The sequence below is a fragment of the Osmerus mordax genome, chromosome 22 (assembly GCF_038355195.1).
Source record: "Osmerus mordax isolate fOsmMor3 chromosome 22, fOsmMor3.pri, whole genome shotgun sequence".
Taxonomy (NCBI): domain Eukaryota; kingdom Metazoa; phylum Chordata; class Actinopteri; order Osmeriformes; family Osmeridae; genus Osmerus; species Osmerus mordax.
Window position 1 is genome coordinate 1,986,353 of NC_090071.1, and position 26,741 is coordinate 2,013,093.

The 26,741-nt window shown below is 50.8% G+C and overlaps 1 protein-coding gene across 1 annotated transcript in view; it reads right to left on the reverse strand.

The window, feature by feature from the left end:
• Positions 1–23,500, reverse strand: part of LOC136966439 (MAM domain-containing glycosylphosphatidylinositol anchor protein 1) — a 41,557-nt gene extending 18,057 nt beyond the window's left edge. The window contains exons 1-12 of the mRNA XM_067260945.1: positions 23,467–23,500; positions 23,152–23,348; positions 22,408–22,540; positions 14,232–14,501; positions 12,800–13,129; positions 11,394–11,690; positions 7,971–8,237; positions 7,465–7,613; positions 3,344–3,518; positions 3,095–3,118; positions 2,152–2,304; positions 1,903–2,064 (exon numbers count right to left, since the gene is read on the reverse strand). Coding sequence (XP_067117046.1) covers positions 1,903–2,064; positions 2,152–2,304; positions 3,095–3,118; positions 3,344–3,518; positions 7,465–7,613; positions 7,971–8,237; positions 11,394–11,690; positions 12,800–13,129; positions 14,232–14,501; positions 22,408–22,540; positions 23,152–23,348; positions 23,467–23,500 — 2,191 coding nt within the window. The remainder of the gene's footprint in view (positions 1–1,902; positions 2,065–2,151; positions 2,305–3,094; positions 3,119–3,343; positions 3,519–7,464; positions 7,614–7,970; positions 8,238–11,393; positions 11,691–12,799; positions 13,130–14,231; positions 14,502–22,407; positions 22,541–23,151; positions 23,349–23,466) is intronic.
• Positions 23,501–26,741: the final 3,241 nt, after the last annotated feature.

Here is a 26,741-nt window from a genome sequence, read left to right on the forward strand (position 1 = left end):
ATTGAAGGGTGTAGGTTGATAGTTAAAGTACAGTTGGTTACTGGAGATGCCTGGAGATGAATGGTTCATTGGCAGAACTGATTCAGCTGGAGAGATCTATCGTCCTCCAGGCCTGAGTACTCTGTACACTGTCACCGTAACGAGCCGTCATACCCTGGCCTAGTCTGTCGTGTTCCCTGGGTGCGGTGACACCAGCAGACATGGCGTTCTGCTGTACCAGAGACCAGATCCCCTCTGGAACCCACACACTGACAACCATCTTATGCTCCAAAGACTGACAGTAGATCAGAATGAATGGAGTCTGTGTCTCCTCTCTTCTCTTCCTCCCCTCCCCTCCTCTCCTCTCCTGTCTTCCTCCCCTCTCTTCCTCCCCTCCTCTCCTCTCCTGTCTTCCTCCCCTCCTCTCCTCTCCTCTCTCTTCCTCCCCTCCTCTCCTCTCTTCCTCCCCTCCTCTCCTCCTCTCCTCTCTTCCTCCCCTCCTCTCCTCTCTTCCTCCCCTCCTCTCCTCTCCTCTCCCCTCCTCTCTTCCTCCTCTCTCCTCCCTCTCTGATCTCTTAGCTCCTAGCCAGTCCGGTCCACAGCTTCCCTGCTTATTAATACCATATTATCTTCAATAAGGTAGGCTCCAGCCTCCAGCCTCTGAGGTTTACTAATGTGTTTGAATGAAAGGCATGGATTTTTCATTAGAGTGTGTGCGCACGCACACACACAATTTTAAATGTGCTCGCTAAAACCTTAAAGAAACAGGACAGAGTTCCACGAGGCATTTTGAGTTCACGAGTAGAAAGACCCGGAACAGAGAGACAGCCCATCAGGCTGCCAGACACCCTCACACACGCTCTCACACCCTCACACACCCTCACACACCCTCACACACCCTCTCACACCCTCACACACCCTCACACACCCTCACACACCCTCACACACCCTCACACACGCTCACACCCTCACACACGCTCTCACACCCTCACACACCCTCACACACGCTCTCACACCCTCACACACCCTCGCACACCCTCACACGCGCTCGCACACGTATAAACACCCGCTCACGCTTCATCCAGGCACACGCCTCATGTCCAACACACACACACTCAGGGGTAAAGTGTGCCAGACATGATCTCTGGGTGATACTCAGAGGGTCGCGGGGTCAGATTCTGACAGAGAGCGGAACGATGAATTATGAAAGAGCTGCGCGTCTCGTTTAGCACGCGCGTGTGTGTGCAGAGAAAGGCGTTTCTCATCTGTGGTGGCATCTGTGACAGGAATCGAGAGGTTGGGGATGGGGGAGGATGGGGGGACGATGGAGGGAGGATGGGGGGAGGATGGAGGGAGGATGGAGGGAGGATGGAGGGAGGGTGGAGGGAGGATGGAGGGAGGATGGAGGGAGGATGGGGGGAGGATGGAGGGAGGATGGGGGGAGGATGGAGGAGGATGGAGGGAGGATGGGGGGAGGATGGAGGGAGGATGGGGGAGGATGGAGGGAGGATGGGGGGAGGATGGAGGGAGGATGGAGGGAGGATGGAGGGAGGATGGGGGGAGGATGGAGGGAGGATGGGGGGAGGATGGAGGGAGGATGGGGGGAGGATGGAGGGAGGATGGAGGGAGGATGGGGGGAGGATGGAGGGAGGATGGGGGGAGGATGGGGGGAGGATGGAGGGAGGATGGGGGGAGGATGGAGGGAGGATGGAGGGAGGATGGGGGGAGGATGGAGGGAGGATGGGGGGAGGATGGGGGGAGGATGGAGGGAGGATGGGGGGAGGATGGAGGGAGGATGGTGAAGGAGGGGTTGGCAAAGCCACCTGCTGGAGGGCGGACACCAGCTGTGACAGTCTGGAACTCACACACACACACACAGACACACACGGTGACCCTTCTACAGGGCAGAACAGCGGAGCTCACCGATGTGCTTGCCCTTCATGTGGTAGTAGAAGGAGATGCAGTAGGGCAGCCTGCCGGACCCTTTGGGCCCCTTGGCGATCGTCACGTTGTAGAGAGGAGACAGGAGGCGGGCTCTGTCTCCTGGGGCCCGGGGCCGAGACGCCTCGATGAACATGTAGTATCCTATCAGGGAGAGAGGCCGTGTCATCCTGCTACACTCACACCTGCAGTCACCCCGGTAACCACACGGTGTTTCGGACGCCTGCTCACCCTCCTTGGTGCCGCTCCGGTCCGTGTCTGGCCCGGTATTGGACGATCGCTTGGGGTTCCTGGTCAGGTGGTTCTGTCTGGTCCAATCGAAAACGTCACCGCGGTCTTGAGAGAAACCGCAAATGCGCTCATCCTCAAAGCCACACACGTGGTCTGAGGGAGAGAGAGACAGAGACAGTGAGAGAGAGAGACACAGAGAGAGAGAGAGAGAGAGAGAGAGAGAGAGAGAGAGAGAGAGAGAGAGAGAGAGTGAGAGAGACACAGAGATAGAGAGAGAGAGTGATAGAGAGACAGAGAGTGAGAGAGAGACATAGAGAGACACAGAGAGAGAGAGTGAGAGCCATTGCCAACACATATGTAATACACACACACAAATAAACACACAAATATAGGCACACATACACACACACAGTCAGAAAATGAGAAAGCCCCAGCCATTCAGACAACCTCCGTGTTGTGCCTACACAACCAATCAGCTCCCAGAGCCCAGCTGTTGATGGAAGTGATGATGAGGGTCATGAAGTCTACCACACACCAGCTCGGTGTGTCTGCCACCATATCTCCTCTGACTTGTTTCAAATACACTGTTGGCCACACACTTGGCTGTCTCTGCCAAAACTACAATGTGGAAGTAAGTGAATGAAAGGGAGGCAGGCAGGGAGGGAGAGGGAGGGAGAGAAAGGAGAGAAAGGAGAGGGAGATGGAGAGGGAGAGGGAGGGAGAGGGAGGGAGAGAAAGGAGAGGGAGGGAGAGGGAGAGAAAGGAGAGGGAGGGAGAGGGAGAGAAAGAAGAGGGAGGGAGAGGAAGAGAAAGGAGAGGGAGGGAGAGGGAGAGAGAGAAAGGAGAGGGAGAGAAAGGAGAGAAAGGAGAGGGAGGGAGAGGGAGAGAAAGGAGAGGGAGGGAGAGGGCAGTCTAGACAGAGTAGGGGTGAGAGGTGTCTTACCTGAAGGTCTTGGGTAAGTGTAGGCTGTAGAAACAGAAAACAGAGGGTTGGATGTGATTACTGTGTGTGTCACATCCTTCAAAAACAAAACAAGGACTAACGTAGAAGATGATGCAATCTGCTGCCAAAGACAGAGACAGTCCTCCGGAACAAGAAGCGTTTTCTAGACCACAGACTCTTTTAGACTCGATCGCCATGGGCGGCCATTTTGTGTCCGAGCCCTGGGAGGCAGTGGCAGTAGTGACTCACGTTCAGAGTACTGGATGGTGCGACTGACATAGTCCCCGGTGCTGTAGGTGGTGATGGGGGCCAGGCGGACCTCGTAGGACAGAGGGATGCGCAGGTCCATCAGGGTGTAGGACATCAAAACTCCCTTCACCGGCTCCTTCATGTCAATCTGCTTGGACATCAAGTTCTGCTTCATCTAGGTAGGACACACACACCACACAAATACAGACACACACACACGGACACACACCACATAGCAGAAAGGACCCCACGTTAAAGGTGGCAGGAGGTTTGTTCTGTCATCCACAGCAGCACACATCAGAATAGTATCTCACCCACCACATCTCCTCCTTGCATGGATATAATAACAAATAAGAGTTTAGATGGTGACATCAGCAGAGAAGGGTTTGTGTGAGAGGCTAGGGGTTAAGGAAGTTTAGTCTGTGACTCATTTAGTCTGATGGTGTCGGCCCACTATCAGACAGAGCTTTTATAGACTGGAACTCGCTAACGCATCAACAATCCATTTGTCTGGGTGTGTGTGTGTGTGTGTGTGTGTGTGTGTGCCTGGGCTCTGAAAGGCACTAGCACATCTCTATACAGCATGGGTAAACAGGCTGACAATGCAGCTGATGTTATATTGTCGACTGGCCTGAGGGGGGAGAGAGGAGCAAACATACACACTCACACACAAACACACACCATACATACACACAGACTCACAGAACTTTGAAGGTCCATGATGGACCTTCCCTCCCGATGGATTAAACAATAGTGTACTAACCATACACAGAGGGCTTTGATTGACACAGACAGAAAGGAGTGCGAGTATGTGTGTGTGCGTGTGTGTGCTTGAGACGTACAGCGATGTGTTAAAATATTTATCTGCTTCTGTTTGATTGAACGTGTGAATTTCATTCCTTGTGCGTGTTACGAATGGTTCAATACTGTGGCGAAGTGGTTCATCTGAATTCATGCTTGTCCACTGCTGGACAAGCACACGGCTGCTGTGCATATCTATGTGTATCTGTGTATATCTATGTGTATCTGTGTATATCTATGTGTATCTGTGTATATCTATGTGTATCTGTGTATATCTATGTGTATCTGTGTATATCTATGTGTATCTGTGTATATCTATGTGGATCTGTGTATATCTATGTGTATCTGTGCATATCTATGTGTATCTGTGTATATCTCTGTGTATCTGTGCATATTTATGTGTATCTGTGCATATTTATGTGGATCTGTGCATATCTATGTGTATCTGTGCATATCTATGTGTATCTGTGCATACAGGTGTAAGTTCAGGGGTCGTATGTTTAAAACGGCATAGCACCCCACTCACAGACAGGCAGAATGTAGCTGTTAGGTAGCATGTGTTGGGTAACGTACAGGGCTGCCTTTCCCGATAACGATGGGTCGTAGCAACGATCGAACAAAAAACAAAACCATCGATATTCCTTACGTGCGTTTCCCAAACATGCTCGTAAGGAGTAGGCTAATCTATGCGCTTTCAAGAGCTACGAATTTTCAAGAGACACTTTAGCTACGATGTCTTTGGGAACGGCCCGTAAAACTAAGATTCGTCGTACGATGGATTCTACAATCAACTTAGGCTTACGATGCTTTCGGGAAACGCAGCCCAGGACAGTACTCGTATGTTTGGCAACATTAAACAATGTTCCCATGTGTGTATTTCAGGGACTACTTTCAGTAGCGGATGTGGACTTCCTTTCCATGTCGCACACACGCAGGGGTGCGTATTGATTCCCACGTGACGTTTCCTTGAGTTAACAGAAACAAATGTTTGGTTGAGGGACTTCCAGACCACCGGGGGAAACTTTGTTAGAAGTCTTCATCCACCGTACGACAATTTTTCTTGCTGGAACGGTCTTGATGTTTACTTTCTACAGAGTTGGCGCTTTGCGGGGGCCAGACTCTTGGTGATTGTGCGTGTTTGTGCTTGGTAGTGAAAGTGCTTTGTAAGGCACTTATTTAGTAGGGAACATAGGGGGAAATGCTACAATCCTATGAGAATGTGAACTTGCTGACAGGCAGTATTTGACTCCCTCCACTTACACACACACACACACATGCAAACACACAGGAACACACACACATGAAACCACACACACAATACAACATTACTCTCACGCACAAAACACACTGACACACACTTTAAAGCTTGTGTCGTGGGACAGAGGTGACAGATGTTGCTTTCTGGGCTAAATTGTTGTGTATGTCACAAATCTTACAGTAGGTTAAACGTTTCTGTGTGTATGTGTGTGTGTGTGTGTGTATAAGAGGCCAAGACTACCAGTGTGTGTGTGTGTGTGTGTGTAAAACTTTGAAATGGAAAATGTTAGTGAGGATGACAGACAAAGATTTAAGAGTTGATGTCAGAAAAAGCCTTAGAACAGGCTGGCATGACTGCAAGGTGCACCGTTTAGACAGAGAGGCTCCGCTTTGGGATGACTGGCTTCTTCTGCCAGACTATCTGGAAGAGCAGCTCTATCCATTACCACCACAGTTTTTCTCCGCCTCCCACATCAACACTATAGAAACTTTTACTAAACTAACCCTAAATGCTGCCACACGTACACACACGTACATACACACACACACACACGTACACACACACACCACATTTGGAGAGCATGGGGAATAAGCATATATTTTCTCTGTTCCTCCCCCACACACATGCACACGTCTGCATGTTTTCAATGTTTCTGCTCATCTCATGGTGTTAAACAGCTGAGGAGCACCATGCTAACTCTCATGTCCCAACACACACTTAAGGTAGGACTTCTAAAGAGGAAAAGATTAACTATTCAGCCGCATAAAAGGCACCCAGCCTGATCTATCTTCCTCCTCCTCCCCCTCTCCCTCCTCCCCCTCTCCCTCCTCCTCCTCTCCCTCTTCTCCTTCCTCCTCCTCCTCTCCCTCCTCCTTCCTCCTCCTTCCTCTTCCTCCCCCTCTCCTTCCTCCTCCCCCTCTCCCTCCTCCTCCCTCTCTCCCTCCTCCTCCCCCTCACCATCCTCCCCCTCTCCATCCTCCCCCTCCTCTCCCTCCTCCTCCCCCTCTCCATCCTCCTCCCCCTCTCCCTCCTCCTCCCCCTCTCCATCCTCCCCCTCTCCCTCCCCCTCCCCCTCTCCATCCTCCCCCTCCTCTCCCTCCTCCTCCTCTCCCCCCTCTGCTCAGTCTCTCACTGCTTTGAACCCTGCCTTCCCTGTATAATTCATCAGGATGCTTCCTTCTTCCTCGTCTGCTCAGAGAGAGGGTTTCCACGAATAGCCGAGGAAGCCGGATAAGAGCAAATAAAACCCCGCTTCACCGTGAGTCTGCAGAGCCACGTTGCCGTGCCAACGGTAAAGTCTGGTTACCCGGGTGGACTATTGTGGTTCAAAATGAAGAAACTACGAGGTCTTGGGTTCAGGGGTTTTGGTAGACGAGCTGTGGTTTAAACATACATCCATCAGCTGCCCATAAAAGCTGTGAATACCTAGGACTGAATGTTTAGACTCAGACAACATGTGGGTATTAGTATCCAGGTGTGTGCTGTGTAGCTGCTTCAACAGGAGATGAAGCAGAGGTGTGCACTAACCAAACACAGAAAGGTGAAGGTTACTGATATTCACAGACATGTGGGTGTGCTTTCTGAAAGGCTTAAACCAAGAAGAGAAAGTGATTTAAGTAGATCTCCCACCGTGACTGTCATTTTGATACAGCTGATAATTGGAATACGGCGTCAGGGTTAGTGCTGAGTAGGAGAAGAGGAGAGAGGAAGGCAAGGGAATAGGGTTCAGCGGAATCTACTGTCTTTATTTGAAGAAGGAGAACAGAGAACCGCCTCACTTCTGGAAGATCAGGCGTTGTTAATTCAGTGCAAGTTTCCATTGATTGACTGTCCGCTCCCAACACACCTCTGCTATTCCCAGAGCTCACTACACACACACAACACTGTGTGTGTGTGTGTGTATGTGTGAGAAAGGGTGTTTCGAGACACCGTATAGGTGCATGTTTCAGAATGAATGTGTGTTTGAAAGTGTGTGATAAAACACAACGCTGTGTACAATCACAGAGGGAGGAAGGAAGGAAGGAAGATGAAGGTAGGAGAGAGATGTGTGTGTGTGTCTTACCTTCCTTACGTTGACCCAGTAGCCGATGATTCGTCCTGTGGCGGCCGGCTCCCGCTGTGTCCACTGCAGGTTATAGGAGTAGTTGTTCCCCTTCAGGATCCGGATAGGGTTGGGGGTGTCGAAGTAAAACTCTGCATCATACGGCTTTGCTGCATAGGAAAGGGTTTAGTTAGAGACACTGTGTGTGAGGTAGCATATCTATAGCTTATCTGTGCCACTGAAATGTCTTCCGGCAATGTGAGAACTGCCATTTGTAAAAATCTAAACATTGGGTGCACTTAAAAATGGTTCAGACAGTAGAATGAAACCGATAGTGTCTTTTCAAAACAGCGACTTCCGGAGATTAACCCAACACGTCTTTACCACGATCTATTCACGACCACTACCAGCTACGCTAACGGAAAAGCTAGCTTCTCGCTGGCGCGGGTGGCCTGCATAAACACTTAGAGACGATCGTGAGTTCAACCAATTCACACACGGGCTACATACAGTCAGACGGCACTCACAGGAAACGTTGAAGGTGCAGCTGGAGATGCCGGCTGTGTTGCTGACGCGGCACTCGTACGTGCCGTTGTTGGTGGGGTCCAGTTTGAAACGTAGCTGGGGAACTTCCTGTGGATCAGGTGGACTTATCCGGTAAGGCTCGCCGTTGCGTAGCCAGCTGATGTTGGAGATTCGTGGCGGGTTGGATTTGACCACCTGACAGCGCAGCACCACGTACTGCTGGTTGGGTGAACGGACATCTTGGTAGACAGGGTCCAGGACAGGGGGGTCTGTAGACATCAGTGGGTAACGGAGGAGGAAAATTAGGACCCGTAGCCTACCACTTACGGACAAACTGACTAGCATCCATCAAAACTCTACTGTACTCTCTCTCTCATTGTCTAGCAGCAGCATATCCTTCTTAAACTGCAGACATTTACATTTTACATTTAGTCATTTAGCAGACGCTCTTATCCAGAGCGACTTACAGTAAGTACAGGGACATTTCCCCTGAGGCAAGTAGGGTGAAGTGCCTTGCCCAAGGACACAACGTCATTTGACACAGCCAGGAATCGAACCAACAACCTTCCGATTACTAGCCCGATTCCCTAACCACTCAGCCACCTGACTCCCTAGCTTAGACAAATCGCATACAATACCAACTGACATGCTAAATCCGACACTAGCAGGACGGATTCGTCACCGCAGGCAGGGAACGTAGCGTAGTTGTAGGTAATTAACCTGTCAGAAGCTATCTGTGGCTAATGACTGACGACCCGCCATTAGCCCAGGGTCAACCAGGCTGTTGTGTCCGTAAATGACCGTCTTCGCAAATCACCCGCTAGCCACCACCGTTAATAAGGCATATTAGCGACGATGCTAATGCTACGCTAACGACATAGCAGGAGATGTATTAGCCCCAAGACGATTCCCAGACTTTAGCCGTGGAACGGTTATTGGCTATAGATGTGCAATCATCGACTGTGTTATTGCCATGTTCTGACGGATGGGGAGATAAGCGAGTGCTTATCTGCATTTGACACAACGCCTGCAATTACATCGGTGTGATTAATTATCAAGGAAAGGAGGAAAAAAAAACATTGATACAGACTTTAGATAATGTAGCCTGGATCTATTTGCACACAGGCACTAAAACCTACATTATATAGAGCGAGCTGTAGCCAACAGTCAGAAGTCCGTCGTGTAAAATTGTAGGCCTAAATGTGAACCAAAGAATGAATAAGGAGTATAATCGAATGTTATTCTATGAACAATACGTCTTCTTTCTGGTGTGAGACGGTGACTGGGGTGGACTGGTTCCTGGAGGTTGGGTAGGCGTAGAGGCCCGAGGTATTATCCCACGAGAGGAGAGAGAACCAGAAAGGTGTAGAATATATCAAAAAGGAGGGAAATATCATCACGAGGGAGAATAGAGGCGTGGACAAAAGAAAACCCCACAGGAGAAAGAGATCTGGGAAAAAAGAAGAAAAGAGGACTGTGAGAAGAAGCAAAGAGTGATGAGTCGAAGGGGGACCCAAGGGAAGGTGAGCGAGAGAGAGAGAGAGAGAGAGAGAGAGAGAGAGAGAGAGACAGAAACAAACGTAAAGGGGGTAGAGTGAGGGATGAGGAGATAGTGAGATGGAGAGGGGGAATGTGCAGCAGAGCAGAAGAGGAACAGAAGCGTGGAGGGGTTGGTTGATCGAGAAATCATGTTAGATACCGCAACCTGCACTCAGCTGTCTGGCTGTCTTCATCCTGGAAATAGACCCCCACAGACGTAGCCACCACTAACATGACCATGTACTGTCTCTATACGGTTTATAAGGGCTCCTAAGGCCTTGAACACTTCAATTTCACAAAGATATAATCCCCAAACAGCCAATCATCATCTTGATTTTCTGCAGAGGGCGAATCTTTCCTATAAAGCCTGTTCAAACATACCCAACATTTTCAGTAAACAGTAGAAATCCTTTTCTGTTGGGGGCAGTGATGGGAAAGTGAGGGGGAAGGGGGGGGGGCAGGAGGAGGAACGAGGAGGGGGACAGACAGGAGAAAGTGACGGAGGAAGATGGATGACAGAGAAAAAAGTGGTGCCAGGGTGTGAGAGAGAGCGACCGTAGATGATGGAGAGGAAGAGATGGAGCAAAGGAAGGAGAGTGCAAAAGGGAAAGAGAGAATGAGAGAGAAAGACAGAGAGAGAATGAGAGAGAGAGGGGGCAGCGTGGTGAGGAGTTGGGTGATTGATGATGATGAGGATAGCAATGAGGAAGAACAGCGACATTACAGGACCAGCCTGAAAACAAAGCACTGAGTCGGAAGGAGGGAGGGAGGGAGGAAGGGGAGCAGGCTTGGGGTTTCACTTAATTATAAAGCCTCCGTAAAAATTGATAGCATCTTTCCATTGTATCGATCAATGGTGCTAAATGGCAGGGAGGAGAACAAACCCGATAAAATGAACGAATCAACACAGGGAGCAGCAGAAAGGATGGGCTCACTGTTCATGGCTGTGCTCTCTCCCTCTCTCTCTCTCTCTCTCCCTCTCTCTGTGTCTCTGCCCCCTGTCTCTCCCCCCTCTCTTTCTGTCTGCCCCCCTCTCTCTCCCTCTCTCTGTGTCTCTCTCCCTTCTCCCCCCTTTCTTTCTCTCTCTGCCCCCCTTTCTCTCCCTCTCTCTGTGTCTCTCTGCCCCCTGTCTCTCTCTCCCCTCTCTTTCTCTCTCTCCTTCTCTCTGTGTCTCTGCCCCCTGTCTCTCCCCCCTCTCTTTCTCTCTCTGCCCCCCTCTCTCTCCCTCTCTCTGTGGCGGGAGTGGGGTGGCCACCTGCTATATAAATCAGGGAAGCGGCAGGACGAGAGGGGAGCTGTTTGTCACCCATCCTCCCCGCCTGCATTAGCCAGCCTTGTAAATCCAGCCCTGCTCCTATAGGCAGCGCGGAGGAGAAGGGGAGAGGAGAGGAGAGAGAGAGGAGAGCAAAGGGGAATGGAGGAGAGGGGAATGGAGCAGAGGAAAGGAGAGAGAGAAGGGCGGGGGAACTACATCATGCATTGATGCTTTCACAAGTTCATGGCTGAGAACTCAATTATTATCATTCTTCTCTTTTTTTTGTGGACTGTATTTTTCCTGACTGTCTTGTTCAGTTTATGGGTTATGTGTACACAAAGAGGATCAACAAGACATACAGCAGCAGATATTTCCATTTAGAAAAGGACAGTTTATGTTTTACAGAAGCACATAATAAAGTAATTGAGAGAGCCTTTGTGTTTTGCTTGAGCGAGTAACATCTGTGAGCCTATTCAGTATCGGGCACATAAATGCATTCTGATCACGGTTTGAGGAATCCTTGTGTGACTCAGCAAGCATCCACAGCCTCGAACAAGGACTGTTAAGAGTCTTGGATTGACAGTGAAAGAAAAGGAGAAGGATCCGGAAGCTAGAGAACACAGCCACTCACACTGGACGTTGAGCTGGACCTGCGCCTCCCGTCTCTTGATGTTCAGACCATTGTAAGGTGCCGTCTGACAGCGGTAGGCCCCCATCATGTCCCTGCTGACGTTGTCGATGCGCAGGCGTCCATCTCTCGTCTCCACCGCCCACTCGCCGGTGGGCATGGCCAGGTCCTTGTCCGCGCGCGACCACAGCAGAGGGGGGCGGGGCTTGCCGTCCACCATGCACACCAGCTCCGCGTTGCCGCCCTCCCTCACGCTCACCACCGACCCCCCCGCCGGCACCGACAAAACCGGGGGAGTGACTGAGGGAGGGAGGGATGAAGGGAGGGAGGGAGGGAGGGAGGGAGGGAGGGAGAGAGGGATGAAGGGAGAGAGGGAGGGAGGGATGAAGGGAGAGAGGGAGGGAGGGATGAAGGGAGGGAGGGAGGGAGAGAGGGATGAAGGGAGAGAGGGAGGGAGGGATGAAGGGAGAGAGGGAGGGAGGGAGGGAGAGAGAGAACAGGAAAGGCTGTGAGGAAACATGTTGACGTGTTTTTATTGGACCCTTAAGTGGCGGTCCTGCTTCCTGGGGAATGTCAAAGTCGATGTTCACTGGCGTGTGCCGGCGTCAAGGTCACCCCCCGACTCACGCCCATCCATCCTGCCAGCAGACCGTTTGAAACAGGAGCAAAAGGAACCCACAGAGACTGACACGTGAGGCAGGGGACGAGAAGCCCGGCCTGCTGCCAGAGATAGAGACACGGGGAGAGACTTGAAGGAATTGAGACAGATGAAGGAATCAGGCTGGAGCGACACGCTGAACCCTGATCGAGAGAAGGGAACGCCTCTCTCTCCCAGGGGGGGAGAGGAGGGTGGGATCACAGGGGCAGGGGTGCTAACCACTTTACTGACTGGGGGTGGGTGGTGGGGGGAGGAGGGGGGAGGAGGGTCATCCTCACCCGCAATATCTGGCTGCTGAACCAAGAGGATGTCTGTGGAACTAGAGACTGGTTGAGTAACTCATTACATCGCTCCTTCCTCTGACTCTGTCAGATAAATCACATCCTCTTGGTGTGACTCAGACAAGATTGGAGAAAGTGATATTGGATTTATGTTATGGGAGTCCTGATTGACTCATTTATGAGACTACTTTGATTAATAATCAATCTAAGTAATAGTGATAAATATTCAGTAACTGAGTCGGCATGCTGTTGACACACAGAGGGGAAAGCTGTTAAAGAACATTTTCTAACTTACTGGGAGATCAACAGTTAGATAACTTTAATGCTATACACACAAGTCAGATTTAGTGAAATCTTCGGGTGAGATGAGGAGCCTTTAAAAGTAATTGTTGGTGAGATTTTGGAACTGGCAGTTTACATTTCCGGAAGCTTCTAAAGGTTTCTCTGGAGGCATCTGTCACAGGGCTTACCGCTGTTCTGGGTGATGTTGACATCCACTCTGAGTTCTGGCACTCTGCTCCCAGGAAAGTTAGCCACGCAGCTGTAGGTAGCCAAGTCTCTGAACTTCAGGTCCACGATCTCCAGACTGCTGGTTCCCGGGGCCATGTCCGGGTCGCTACGCAGCACGATCAGGCTGTCCGAGGTGTAGATGGGGACGCCGTTCTTGTACCAGGTGTAGTTGACCTTGTCCTGGGGCTGGGCGTCCACGTGACAGGACAGCTTGAGGTCGCGACCCATTTGGATGCTCTCGCTGTCCTTGTTGGAGTCCGGGGTGATCTGGAAGGTCAGGTTAGTCATGCCTGGAGGAAAGGAGGGCAGAGGAGAAGAGGAAAGAGGAGGGGAAGGGAGAGAGAAGAGAGGAGAGGAGAGGAGGGGAGGGGAGAAGAAAGGAGGGTAGGGGAAGAGGAAAGAGGAGGGGAAGGGAGAGAGAAGAGAGGAGAGGAGGGGAGGGGAGAAGAAAGGAGGGGAGGGGAAGAGAACAGTGGAAGAGAAAGAGAAGAGAAGAAAGACAGGGAAAGGGGATGAATGGTAGAGGAGGAGGAGGGAGGGAGGGAAAGGGAGAAGATTAATCACTTTGCTGAGTCATACGTTTACATTCAGACACTGGGCATGCCGTTCCATTCATTCTGAACACACCACTAGCACTAAGAGGCCCATCACAGTCAAGCAGACAGGGGAGAGGCCTTGTGTTGCTCCATGGCAGCCTTACTAGATTGGCAGCTGGCAAGCATATGGTTAATGCACAGCTAACTTCAGAGGCATGGATGGCCTTGTGTCACCACAGGTGCCTAGTATCCTTGGCAGGCACCTGGGCCTGTGTGTGTGTGTGTGTGTGTGTGTGTTTGAAGAGGATGATGTGTGTGTTTTCTCTTTTCTGTGTAAGTGTTCACACACCCATTCAAACACACCAAGCTCATTCTAGCACACTCACAGACAGTCGCTCTAATTACTTCCACTCAAGTCCAATTAATTGGAGTAAATAAAAATGATTAAACGGGATAAAAATAGCCAAAAGGGCCACCAAATGATGGCTTTTGTTTAATGGCAGGTTATTACAGGGACACACTTAACCTTTGATTCTGACATGGTTGCATAGCGACAGAGCTAATCATAGATCAACTGTCGACACAAAGACACCAGTGCACACACACACACACAGGCGTACACACACACAGACTCATTTACATACTCACACACACTCACATGGAGAATTTGAAAGCCGTTCTTGAGTGTGTAATTAGTCCCTGTGAACTTGTTTGACAAATGGAGGAGAACACAGCAGGCAAACACACCTGGCACACACCACAACAACCCCACACACACACACCACAACACACACACCACAACACGCACACAAACACACCACAACAACCCCCCCACACACACAACACACACACGTACTTCTGACGAGAAGATTGACGTTCTTCTTCGCAGGGTTTCCCACGTTGTTGACGGCCGTGCAGTTGTAGAAGTCCGAGTCGTCGGGGGTAACGGAGCGTAGAGTCAGCGAGCGGTCCCTGACGACGGCGCTCTTCGGCAGCTTCCTTGGATACCGCGACCAGGTCACCGTGGGGACGGGGAAGCCGGACGTAACCTCGCAGGACAGCGTCACGTCCTGTCCAGGGTCCACCACCAGAGTCTCGTTGACAGACAGGCGCAGAGCAGGGGGAGCTGGGATAGAGGAGGGCCACACACCAGAGTCAGGGTCAATCTGGGGTCAAACTGATTGAACAGTGTCGTTTGGGTACAATGCAACATTTGCGAAGTTGATTAATTAAGCGAGTCACTTGTAATGAATCAGCAATACGATGTTGGTCTCAAGTCTGTTTGGTTGATTGACGAGGAAGGGAGAGTTCAGCATGAGATTGCACTTTCATCTGAGGCCTTTGCTCACGTTTTGACACAAACTTGTTGCACAACTGACCTAACAGAAAATGAGTAGAATGACCTGAAATCCAGTACGGAGAGAACATTGGAGAAAAAATAAAAGACCTCCAGACAGAGATGGATAGTAGCTCAAGTCTTTGGAGATGCAGAGGGCAGGGGAGAGGAGGACAGGCTACTGTACCACAGTTAGGCAGAGGAGAGGAAAGGGACAGATTTGTGCTTTGTGAAAGAAAAAGGGCAACTCAAACGGGGCATTAATCATCGTCGCTGCTCCGACGGAATGCGCTCACGTTCTCCCTCAACCAACCAACACACACACACACACACACACACAGGCACACACACACACACACACAGGCACACACACACACACAGGCACACACAGGCACACACACACACACAGGCACACACACACACACAGGCACACACACACACACACAGGCACACACACACACACACACACAGGCACACACACAGGCACACACACACACAAGCACACACACACACACACACACAGGCACACACACAGGCACACACACACACACACACACAGGCACACACACACGCACACACACACACACAGGCACGCCACCTTGAAGGTGAAAGACATGTGACTTTGTGTTACAAGATCATTTTGTGTCACGGGCATTGTGGGTAGCAAATCCACGAGCCAATGACTTCCTGTGTGTCATGTGTTGGTGTGACACATCGCAGAGGTTCAACACTACAGGAAGCCATCTGCACAGTTTGAAATTGCTTTTTTTGAAATTTCACAGTTTGAATTTGCTTCCAGAAATATGAAGCCAAGGGTTGAAACTAATTAAAAATGCCATCATTAACTGTCCTAAAGTTAAGTAAACTTTTTGTGCATTTTGAGAATATAAACAGATCTGTCTTTTATCTTGTCCCCACGGCCTGATCTGATGCCATCTAACTAACGGCTCACTTCGATAGACTCCAGTAATCAGTTGGGAATGGCTGAACATGCTTGCCAAACAGTCCGTTCCATTTCCCCAAAACAAACAACCAGAAGTATCTTCTGTGTCTTCTCACCAAGCGCATCAGTCAAGGCGAGACTGGAGTCCAAACACCCGGAACCTTTACAGACCTCAATCCTCTGCTGACACACACCGCAAATACACACACTTAGTTTGGCAGTTTCATCATTCAGTTGGCTGGTTTGTATATGTACTACAGGTCATTCAGTCTGCCAGTAGATGGATCTGAGTGGATAGGCGGTGCTGGCGGGGTCAGAGGTTGAGGGTGTATTTCTGAGACAGACCCAGTGACAGGTGAGTGAGTGATTGGGAGCATTAGTCATGTTTTCACTTCCTCCTGCTCGTCCACTTCAATCCTAGCGGATTTGTAGAGGGCAGAAGGTTGTCTTAACACAGGCTGTTACGTACTGACTGGGAGGTAATCCTGCCCTGAGACCACACACAGACACACACACAGACACACACACAGACACACACTCCAAACAGGAACCTATTCATTTAAGTGACTTCATTCTCCCCCTCATCTAATCTCTTGTTCATCAGATTTCAATCACAGTAATGAAAAGAGCGTGTGCGGGCTCAAGTAAACACACACACACACACATCCACAAAACACACACAAGCCATAAGAATGCTACTTCTTGTAGTCCGCCTTTCATTGCTATGATAATTAATGATCCTTTCATTTGAAAATAGAAAGAGTCTGGCTTTCAGCAATTGCACTGTAATCATTAAATCACTAGCGCTTTCTTTGAAAATACAGACAAAGGTAGTAGAGAAAATGAGCCCTACTCCATTAATGTACACGCATTCAGTGTACATTAAGTTCACAGAACCCTTGTTACGGTCTCCAGCGAGGGTGGTGAGGCAGCGGGGGTGGTGAGGCAGTGGGGGTGGTAAGGCATCCGTCTGGTCACCGCTTGCCCCCACACACACCCGTACTGCACAGTTTAATGAGAGCCATGCTTCAACCCCAGAGTTAGAAATGACCCCACGCTGGCTCTCCTACCCTCCAGAGATACCCTCTGCTTCATTCCTCCCCTCCCTTCCTCCCTCTCCCCTCTCCCCCCCCCCCTCTCTCTCTCTCTCTCTCTCTCTCTCTCTCTCTCTCTCCCCCTCCCTCCCTCCATCCCCTCTCTTCCTCTTCTCTTACATCCTCAGGAGCACTTTGCTGTCTTGTTTTATATATTTTCGAGGTTTTTTGTGGAGAGCTGTTCTGAGCTGTGAACACTGATTTGCACAACAAATAAAACCCAGATTCCCAAGAACAGGAAAGGGCAAAAAGGAGAGAAAGGGAGGGGGGAATTATAGCTTCAATTTCCTGCGGAGGCAGAAGCTTCACCAGCCCTAGGATCAGACATAGCTTGTCCCAAAGTAATGGGATTGATGTGTATTAGCAAGGTTTACGGGGGTATGGGGGACAAATGTCAGCACATGAAAAGTCTCTCCCTCTCTCTCTTTCTCTCTCTTTCTCTCCCTCTCACATTTTGTCTGTGTTCTCATTTTGTCTCTGAATTTCTCTTTTTTTGGGGAGGGGGGGAGAGGAGTGGGGAGGGGAGGAGTGGGGAGGAGTGGGGAGGGGAGGAGTGGGGAGGAGTGGGGAGGGGAGGAGTGGGGAAGGGAGGGGAGGAGTGGGCAGGAGTGGGGAGGGGAGGAGTGGGGAGGATGATCTCAGATCTTGCTGCTACTAGTATGGGTATGGTCAGTGTATGCAGCTGATCTGGAGGGTGTCCAGGTGAGTACACTGGCCCAGGGTGTCCAGGTGAGTACACTGACCCAGGGTGTCCAGGTGAGGACACTGACCCATGGGGAAAGGCTAGTGTACAGTATGAATTTGTGAACTGTGTGAGGCAGTGTCCAGTCATTGTGATCCTTGCATGCTCTGTCACTATTTGATTGTTTTACTCCCTCAAGACTTTCCCTCTGTCTCTCTTTCTTTCTCCCTATTCCTTTCTCTAGTTTCTCTCTCCATCTTTTCCCCTCCCTGCCCCCCACTCTCATTATCTCTCTCTCTCTCTTGTATCTCACAATGTGTCTCTCTCACCCACAAAACCACACACACATTCACACTCTCTCTCCGAGTGTATTTCATCCATTCGGTTCCATCTTACCGTCGTAATTCTCCTCCATGGAGACTAACAACACTTGTGCTACCCAGCATTATTGTGAAGGCATAATGAAAAAAGCATAGCAATCAATACAGGATATATCTCTCTCTGCCTGTGGATTTACACCCAGGCAGGGTTCCTTATGCGTGTGAAGAACACTAAATCATTGAGTGGGGAAATAGGGCTGGGGTAGGGATATTTGTGGAGGCTGGGGCTGGGGCTGAGGCTGTGGTCTGGGTCTTGGGCTGGGGCTAGAGTTGGGGCTAGAGTTGGGGCTGGGGCTAGGGTTGAGGCTGGGCTGAGGCTGGGCTGAGGCCCTGGTCTGGGTTTTAAACGGCTCCATATCCCCTCGTCTGCCCTGGAATCTTGATCCACGTAGACTGAACCAAAGCACCAATGACAAACTCGAGACTGTCGCCATGGTGACCTGGGTGGAGCGCCCCGACACTCACAGCTGGGCAATCGCCTAGGGAACAGGTTGGCGGTAATTAGGGACCAGTCAATTACTGACAGCTAATGGTCCCTGTGAAGGCACCAGCCCAGCTGGGAATTAGGGGCTCTAAATGATGCATTGAAATGGCTACTTAACTAGCTGTTTAACAGCCTGGAGATAGTGGTAGGTCATAGGTCAACTGGGGAGGGGTTGGGGGGGGGGGGACTTGACTGCCTAGAGGAGCAGAGGAGACGTGGGCTGAACTTTGAACTTTGATGGCCCCTGACAGGAGTCGGTTAGGGTCCGTCCGAACTGAGTGTATAAAACAAACCCTCACACAAACACACACCAACACACACAAACACACACCAACACACACAAACACACACAGCACTTCTCTCTGCAGTGAGAACACCGCAGGGCCTGTTGTTTTGACAAAGTCGACAAAGTCGATACCCTTCCAGGTCCATGCTAAGAGAGGGGGGTGGGGCGGGGGAGGTGGGAGGCGGTATGGAGGGGGGGAGGGGGAGGTGTGGAGGAGGGGGTTCCTGATCCGAGCTTCACACAGGCAATGTTTTTTTAAAGGGAAAGAGGATTTTGCTCTGTCACTTACCAGAACAAGCCCAACCAAATCCCAGGCCAGGATTATGAAATAAAAATCAATTTATCCTCTTGTACTCTGGCTGTGAATCACCGTTGATGGCATGACCTACTTGGAAGAATCTAATCTAGCAGTGATTGACGCTACAAGAACAATACTGCTCTGTGGGATCCAGGAGGGAAAAAATACCGCTTTGTGAGAGAGACATACAGTACAGGTGTGCGGGAACACACACACACACAAAGACTCTCACATGCGCACACACACACACAAAGACTCTCACATGCTCGTTAGAAGTGTGGCTTTTGACAGAGGGGTCATAACATGGTGGGAGGACAGGGGCGCTAACAGGGGCGCTAACAGGGGCGCTAACAGGGGCGCTAACAGTTGCGCTAACAGGGGCGCTGACAGGGGCGCTAACAGTTGTGCTGACAGGGGCGCTGACAGCGGCGCTAACAGGGGCGCTAACAGGGGCGCTAACAGGGGCGCTAACAGGGGCGCTAACAGGGCCCCAACAGGGGCGCTAACAGGGGCGCTAACAGGGGCGCTAACAGGGGCGCTAACAGGGGCGCTAACAGGGGCGCTGACAGGGGAGCTGACAGGGGGGCTAACAGTTGCGCTAACAGGGGCGCTGACAGGGGCGCTAACAGGGGCGCTAACAGGGGCGCTAACAGGGGCGCTAACAGGGTAGCTTTCAGAGACAGAGCACCTATTTACCTCTCCTTTCAGGGACTGTTCACTTCTTCATTCCTCACTCCTTTCCTCCCTCTGTCATCTATCCTCTCTCTCTCAGGCCATTCATTCATTCCAGGGCTGGGCACAACTGTGGGTGCTGTGCCAACACACACACACACACACATTTATACACACACATGACACACACACACACACAGTGCTGAGAGCCCAGGAGCGTGTTTGTACTCTCCTATGCGTGGCTTCTGAAGGCCTAGACGGATTGGCTGTCCCCAAGTCTCTCTAGGCAATGTCATCACAGCCAGCTCTGGATTGATTATGCATGCGTGTGTGTGTGTCTGTGTGTGTGTTGCGAGTGTTTGTGTGTCTGTGTGTGTAGCGTGTGTGATTGTATTGATAGAGAGAAGCTCTGAGGGGGGTATCGACCCACCCTGGAGGAGATGAGGTGAGGGAGGGGCCCACTCAGCCCTGTTCTCTCCACATTTTTCTTTCTTTCTTCTACGAGTTCCCTCTATTTCAAGTGTTTTTTCTGTAAACCGGTCTCATTTTGTCCTCTCTCTTTCTCTTTTAGTTTTATTTTCTCTTTCCGTTTACCCCTCCGCACCTTCCAGACTCTTCTTGCATCTCATTTACTTGACTTTTCTACTCTCATTCAAATGGATTTCTCAATTAGCTCACTTTGTCTCTCTCTCAATCTCTCTCTCTCTATCATTCTTTCTCTATCTCTCTCTATATTTGTCCAACACCAAGGACATATTACAGAAAGAAATGGGAAAACATGTGGCCATTTTCTTTATACAAGGGTCTCTCTGTTAACAGAGGAGCACGTTTTAAGGGTGGAATCTACAGCTGCTTATTAGAGTTAGAGATTTGTGGGTTGAGACGTCAGTCTTGTCGGCGCAAAGTTTCATCAAAGTGCTCATCAAAAATGAACCATGTTCTGTCAGAACGCCTCGTTAAGATTCAGTTCTCCACCAACAGAGAAATCAAAACAAGAAATTGAAACAAATCAATTCTTCATTCATTCTGTTCCTGGACATGGTTCTCATCAGATTCTGTCCTGATCTAAGCAGTGTTGTAATAGTAATTTGCTCTCTCCTAGGTGTGAAATATGGATATTTGTTGTCTTTTTTCTTGTCCTTGTTTCATGTATATACTTTTTCGGAGCACATCCTCAAGGGACACAATAAGTTAGATACAGACTTGTTTTTCCTTCCCTCCATCTGGTTCCATCTCTCTCTCTCTCTCTCTCTCTCTCTCTCTCTCTCTCTCTCTCTCTCTCTCTCTCCCTCCCTCCCTCCCTCCCTCCCTCCCTCCCTCCCTCCCTCCCTCCCTCCCTCCTCCCTCCTCCCTCTCTCCCTCTCCCTCTCCCTCTCTCTCTCTCTCTCTCTCTCTCTCTCCCTCCCTCTCCCTCTCCCTCTCCCTATAGTTTTCTCTCTCTCTGACTGCCTCCCTCTTTCTCTCTCTATCCGTCTGTCAGACATCACAGAGAGGAAGGAGGATGGATCGCCTCCGCCAAGCCAGAGTGTCTGGAGACGTGCTCAAACATACCCTCAGTCCAATCCATTTTTCAAGAGGGCTAATTCGACAAAAGTTTAAAGGAGTAAGACAAAAACACCGACCACAAAGGGAAAAAAACTGTCATTACGTATTAATGAAGGGCTCCTCTACTCTCCGGCTCCTGTTAAAAAGCCGAACAAAACGTTCACTGGCTAATTGTTTTTCAGTTGTCTCATACAATCGCTGGGATGTACATTAATCTGCTCTGGTCGGGGCGAGGCTGGGCTCGTGGCGCTTGGCTAGCATGAAGCTAACCCTGCTAACCCTGCTAACCCTGCTGACCCTAAATTCCTCCATCCGATTAGCATAACAAGATTATGCTAATCCCGTGTGCCCCTCGTCAGCACGTGTCCCTATCTTCCCAGTCCCCATCTGGCCTCAGCCTTCATTTACATCATCAATCATGGCCTTTCATGCCTAGTAAAAATATATATCCACCGCATTAAAACGGAGGAATGGGTCAGCTCTCAGAGGAGCGTGACATTTGAAACTAGGCAAAAGAGAAGTGAAGAAGAATAAAAAGATACGGGCAGATAAAAGAGACGCTTGCCCGGGGTGCTTCGGAGTGCAACTCGGCTCGGTGAAACTGACAGGGTTGTCCACGCCGACGGCGGCGCCGACGGTAACGGTGTTGCCGTGGCGCTGCGGTTGGGGGACGGACAGACGGGTGGGGGAGACTGGCAGGAGATAACAGAACCTCTGACAGCTGAATTAAAAGTGACGGGTTGGGATGTGCTCTCAGCCAGAGAATAACAAGACACACAAACACAGGAAGAGGCTCCGGGAGAAAAGGATAGATGGGGAGAAGAAAGTTAAGAAAGAAAGAGGGGGGTGATCTACCCTGGGAGGAAACACACAGAGAGACTGTGAGGGATACCTACACTGAGACAGATGCAAGGAGAGGGAGGGGGGGAGGAGGGAGAGGAGGGGGGGGAGGCAAAGAATGGAATGAGACCAAGAGAGAGATGTGTGGGAGCCATAAATAACAGGTGAGGTTCAAGATATTGACAGGAGAGGGGATTAGATAGAAAGTCTTTATACAGGAGAGAGGGAGAGAGAGAAAGTCTTTATACAGGGGAGAGAGAGAGAGAGAGAGAGGAGAGAGAGAGAGAGAGAGAGAGAGAGTAAGGGGGATTAAGAGAGGGGAGGAGAGACATGGAGAGGAACAAAGAAAAGAAACAAAACATGGACAGAGACGGATTAATTTGTTGAGAGCGCTGGAGAAAGACCAGGGGAAGAGAGAAGGAGGATGGAGTGGCCAAGAGAGAGAGAGAGAGAGAGAGAGGCAGTAACTTACTGGTGGCGTTGGTGAGTCGGAAGGTTACAGAGTTGTCTGTGATGTCACACACGTTGCGAACTGACACCTGACACGTGTAGTTGGCAAAGTCCTTCAGGCGCAGGTTCTTCAGTTTCAACACCTTGGTCTCCCCCTGTAGGACAGGAGGCCAGGGTGTGACACACACAAACACACACGCAGAACACATGGAAGCCAACTAACTCACACACACATTCAGTAATATCCCAGTTTCCATTAGCCCATCATCAGTGGAATCAATAATCTTTATGACACAATTATTATAGATCCATCCTTCTCTCTCTCATTGTCTCTCTATCTCTCTCTCTCTCTGTGTGTGTGTGTGTGTGTGTCCTCTCTCTCTCCCCTTGCTTGTGCCTCAGGCATTCATAGTCAAACCTGAATGACTGACTGCTTGTGTGTGCATGCATGTACCTGTGTTTGTGTGTGTACCTGTGTATACCAGTGCGTGTTTGTGTGTACCTGTGTGTGTTGGTGTGTACCTGTGTGTTGGTGTGTGTGTGTACCTGTGTTTGTTGGTGTGTACCTGTGTGTGGGTGTGTGTGTGTACCTGTGTGTGTACCTGTGTGTTGGTGTGTACCTGTGTGTGTGTGTGTGTACCTGTGTATTGGTGTGTACCTGTGTGTTGGTGTGTACCTGTGTGTGTGTGTGTGTGTGTGTGTACCTGTGTATTGGTGTGTACCTGTGTGTGTGTGTGTGTACCTGTGTGTGTGTGTGTGTGTGTACCTGCGTGTAGAGCGGTTCGTAGATGTCCACCCCGTTGTCCTTGCTTTGCTCTATGGGGGTGCTCCCTCTCTTCCAGATGAAGCGAGCAGGAGGGTTAGAGTTCACAGTGCATCGCAGGAACACCGTTTTCTCCTGGTAGTAACTCCCACGCACGTCACTGATGGTCTGATGAACCGTCAACACAGGCTTGTCCAGGTCTGCAACACACACACACACACACACACACACACAGACACACACACAGACAGACGCATACACACACAAGCACACACACACACACACACACAAACAAGCCTGGGCTTAACGCTGGGTTACTGAGGTAGGTTTGAAGAGTATTGACAGACGCCATATTCCAGGTGTGGCGAGGAACGGTACTGCAGCGGGAACAGTCAGATGAAGGGACTTGGACGATGCTCTGGGCCCTCTTGCTAAATACTAGTGGGCTTTTCCTTGTAGAGCCATCTATTAGTCATCCACAAATGTATTTGAATCATCCATAAGTCATGTGTTTGTATGGTAATGGTTGTGTAACCTACTACACTGTCCACTTTCCCTGAGGAGAGAAGACGTGAGGATAACTGAGACACCGGAGGCCAAGTTAGTAAACATTCAACATAAAACTCTCCTTTTCCTCTCAGAAAGTCTGTCTCCTCTTCTTTATTTTTCCATTTTCTCAGTCTGACACTTTCAGTGCCTGTATCTTTCTGTCATTCTGCTCCTCCACTCGTCCACATCCCCCTCTCCTGCTCTCCCCCTCTCCTGCTCTTAGTGTCATCTTATCCTTTTCCACTAGCTTCCACTTCTGCTGCAGTCTCTCTCTCTCTCTCTCTCTCTCTCTCTCTCTCTCTCTCTCTCTCTCTCTCTCTCTCTCTCTCTCTCTCTCTCTCTCTCTCTCTCCCTCTCCCTCTCTCTCCCTCTCCCTCTCCCTCTCCCTCTCCCTCTCCCTCTCCCTCTCCCTCTCTAGCATTCTGTCACATCTCCAAGTCATCATCGTCTCATCCATTCTTCATCTCTTTCTCTTTCGTTCACACCCCTTTTCTCTCTCCATCTCTTCATCATTTGTGGTAAAACGGAACACAATGGAGCTGCTGTTTTTGGGGACTGTGTGAGTGTGTGTGTGTGTGTGTGTGTGTGTGTGAGTGTGTGTCTGCGTGTGTGTGTGTGTCTGCGTGTGTGTGTGTGTGTGTCAGTGTGTGTGTCTGTGTGTGTGTGTGTAACCTCCCAACTACTTTGGAGCCTAATTGGCACGACTTGGTGACATATCGTCTCCTCTTTCTAACTCTCCTCTCTCTCTCCATCCTCTCCCTACAAGCCTCTCTCTCCCTCCTCCTGTCAGCCTCTCTCTCTCTCTCTCTCTCTCTCTCTCTCTCTCTTCTCTCTCTCTCTCTCTCTCTCTCTCTCTCTCTCTCTCTCTTCTCTCTTTCTCTCTCCCTCTCTCTCTATGCTACTCCCTACAAGCCTCTCTCTCCCTCCTCCTGTCAGACTACTTCTCTCTCTCTCTCCCTCCTCCTGTCAGACTCCCTCTCTCTCTCCTCTGCTTCTCTCAACTTCTCTGCTGTCTCTCTTTACCGTCTGCCTCCACCTCTCTCTCGTCCTGTCAGTGTCTGCCTCTCACTTCTTTGACTCTCTTATCGTCTCTGCCTCTTTCACTTTCCGAAGTAAGCCTCTGCCTCTCTCTGCCTATTTCCTGACTCTATCTCTGTTCTTTGTCTTTCTCTCCCCCTTCTCAAAGTGATCCTCTGTCTCTCTCTTTTCCTGCCACCCTCAATCTCTCCATCTCCCTCCCTCTCTTGTCTGTCTATGTCCTCCCCTGAGGACATGAGGCCCTGAAGCTGGGGGACTGGGAGGACTGGAGGACTGAAGGACTGGGAGGACTGGGAGGACTGGGAGGACTGGAGGACTGGAGGACTGGGAGGACTGGGAGGACTGGAGGACTGGGAGGACTGGAGGACTGGAGGACTGGGAGGACTGGAGACTGGAGGACTGGGAGGACTGGGAGGACTGGAGGACTGGGAGGACTGGAGGACTGGAGGACTGGAGGACTGGGAGGACTGGAGGAGGGACTGGAGGACTGGGAGGACTGGAGGACTGGAGACTGGAGGACTGGGAGGACTGGAGGACTGGAGGACTGGAGGACTGGGAGGACTGGGAGGACTGGGAGGACTGGAGGACTGGGAGGACTGGGAGGACTGGGAGGACTGGGAGGACTGGAGGACTGGAGGACTGGAGGACTGGGAGGACTGGGAGGACTGGAGGACTGGGAGGACTGGGAGGACTGGAGGACTGGGAGGACTGGGAGGACTGGAGGACTGGGAGGACTGGAGGAGGACTGGAGGACTGGAGACTGGGAGGACTGGGAGGACTGGAGGACTGGGAGGACTGGAGGACTGGGAGGACTCCCCCTCTTCCTTGTCTGCCCCCGACCCCGCCCCCCCCCCCCCCCCCCGGCCCCGCCCCCCTCTTCCTTGTCTGCCCCCCCCGGCCCCGCCCCCTCTTCCTTGTCTGCCCCCCCCCCGGCCCCGCCCCCTCTTCCTTGTCTGCCCCCCCCCGGCCCCGCCCCCTCTTCCTTGTCTGCCTCCGGCCCCGCCCCCTCTTCCTTGTCTGCCCCTCTCTCTAACACAGGGACATTGCGGGCTGCTGCTTATTGGAAATCAAAGAGGATTTAGTGACAGATCCTCTCCCTCAGGCACAGTGCAGAGCAGAGGTCACACTGTTACACTGACACACTCACTGACCCCTGGCCTTTCCTTCTCCTGTCAGTCTCTCTCTCTCTCTCTCTCTCTCTCTCTCTCTCTCTCTCTCTCTCTCTCTCTCTGCGTCTCTCTCTCTGTCTGCGTCTCTCTCTCTGTCTGCGTCTCTCTCTCTGTCTGCGTCTCTCTCTCTCCTTCTCTCTCTCTGTCTGCGTCTCTCTCTCTCTCTCCCTCTCTCTGTCTCCCTCTCTCTTCCTCTCTCTCCCTTGCTACTATTTATTTTCTGTCATTCTCTCCCTATTCCTCTCTCCACCTGCTCCATTCCTTCAATTTATCCCTCTCTCTCCTTCCCTCTCTCTCCTTCCCTCTCTCTCTTTCCCTCTCTCTCCTTCCTTCCCTCTCTCTCCTTCCTTCCCTCTCTCTCCTTCCCTCTCTCTCACTCTCTGGACTGGGAAAGCCAGCACGGGGTGGGGGGGGGGGGGGTACTTCCTTTGATGACTGCCCAGGGCCGAGAGGCCTGTCTGTGGGGTAACACGTCCAGCAGACCCTGGTGTGGTCAGGAGCCATGGAGGTCTGGGCTGGAGGACTGCTTTTATCTTGGCTGGTGTTCAGAGCAGAGGCCTTTCGGCTGAAAAGGTAGGAGGTGCCTGCAAGTGGGTCCAAAATGAATGTTGTTTCATTTTGTAGTTGTTTTCAGAACTGTGATCTTCTTAGTACATTTCCTCTTTCATCAACAAAACGCTTTTTTCTGAACAGTTTGTGTTCTGGTCGTTCTAAAATGATTTGCTCAATTCACCCATAAGCTCTTATCGAAATTGGACTCAATTGCGTGCTGCTATCAAAGACCCTCTACTTGTGTGTGTGTTTGTGTGCGTGTATTCTTGCGTATGTATGCTTGTG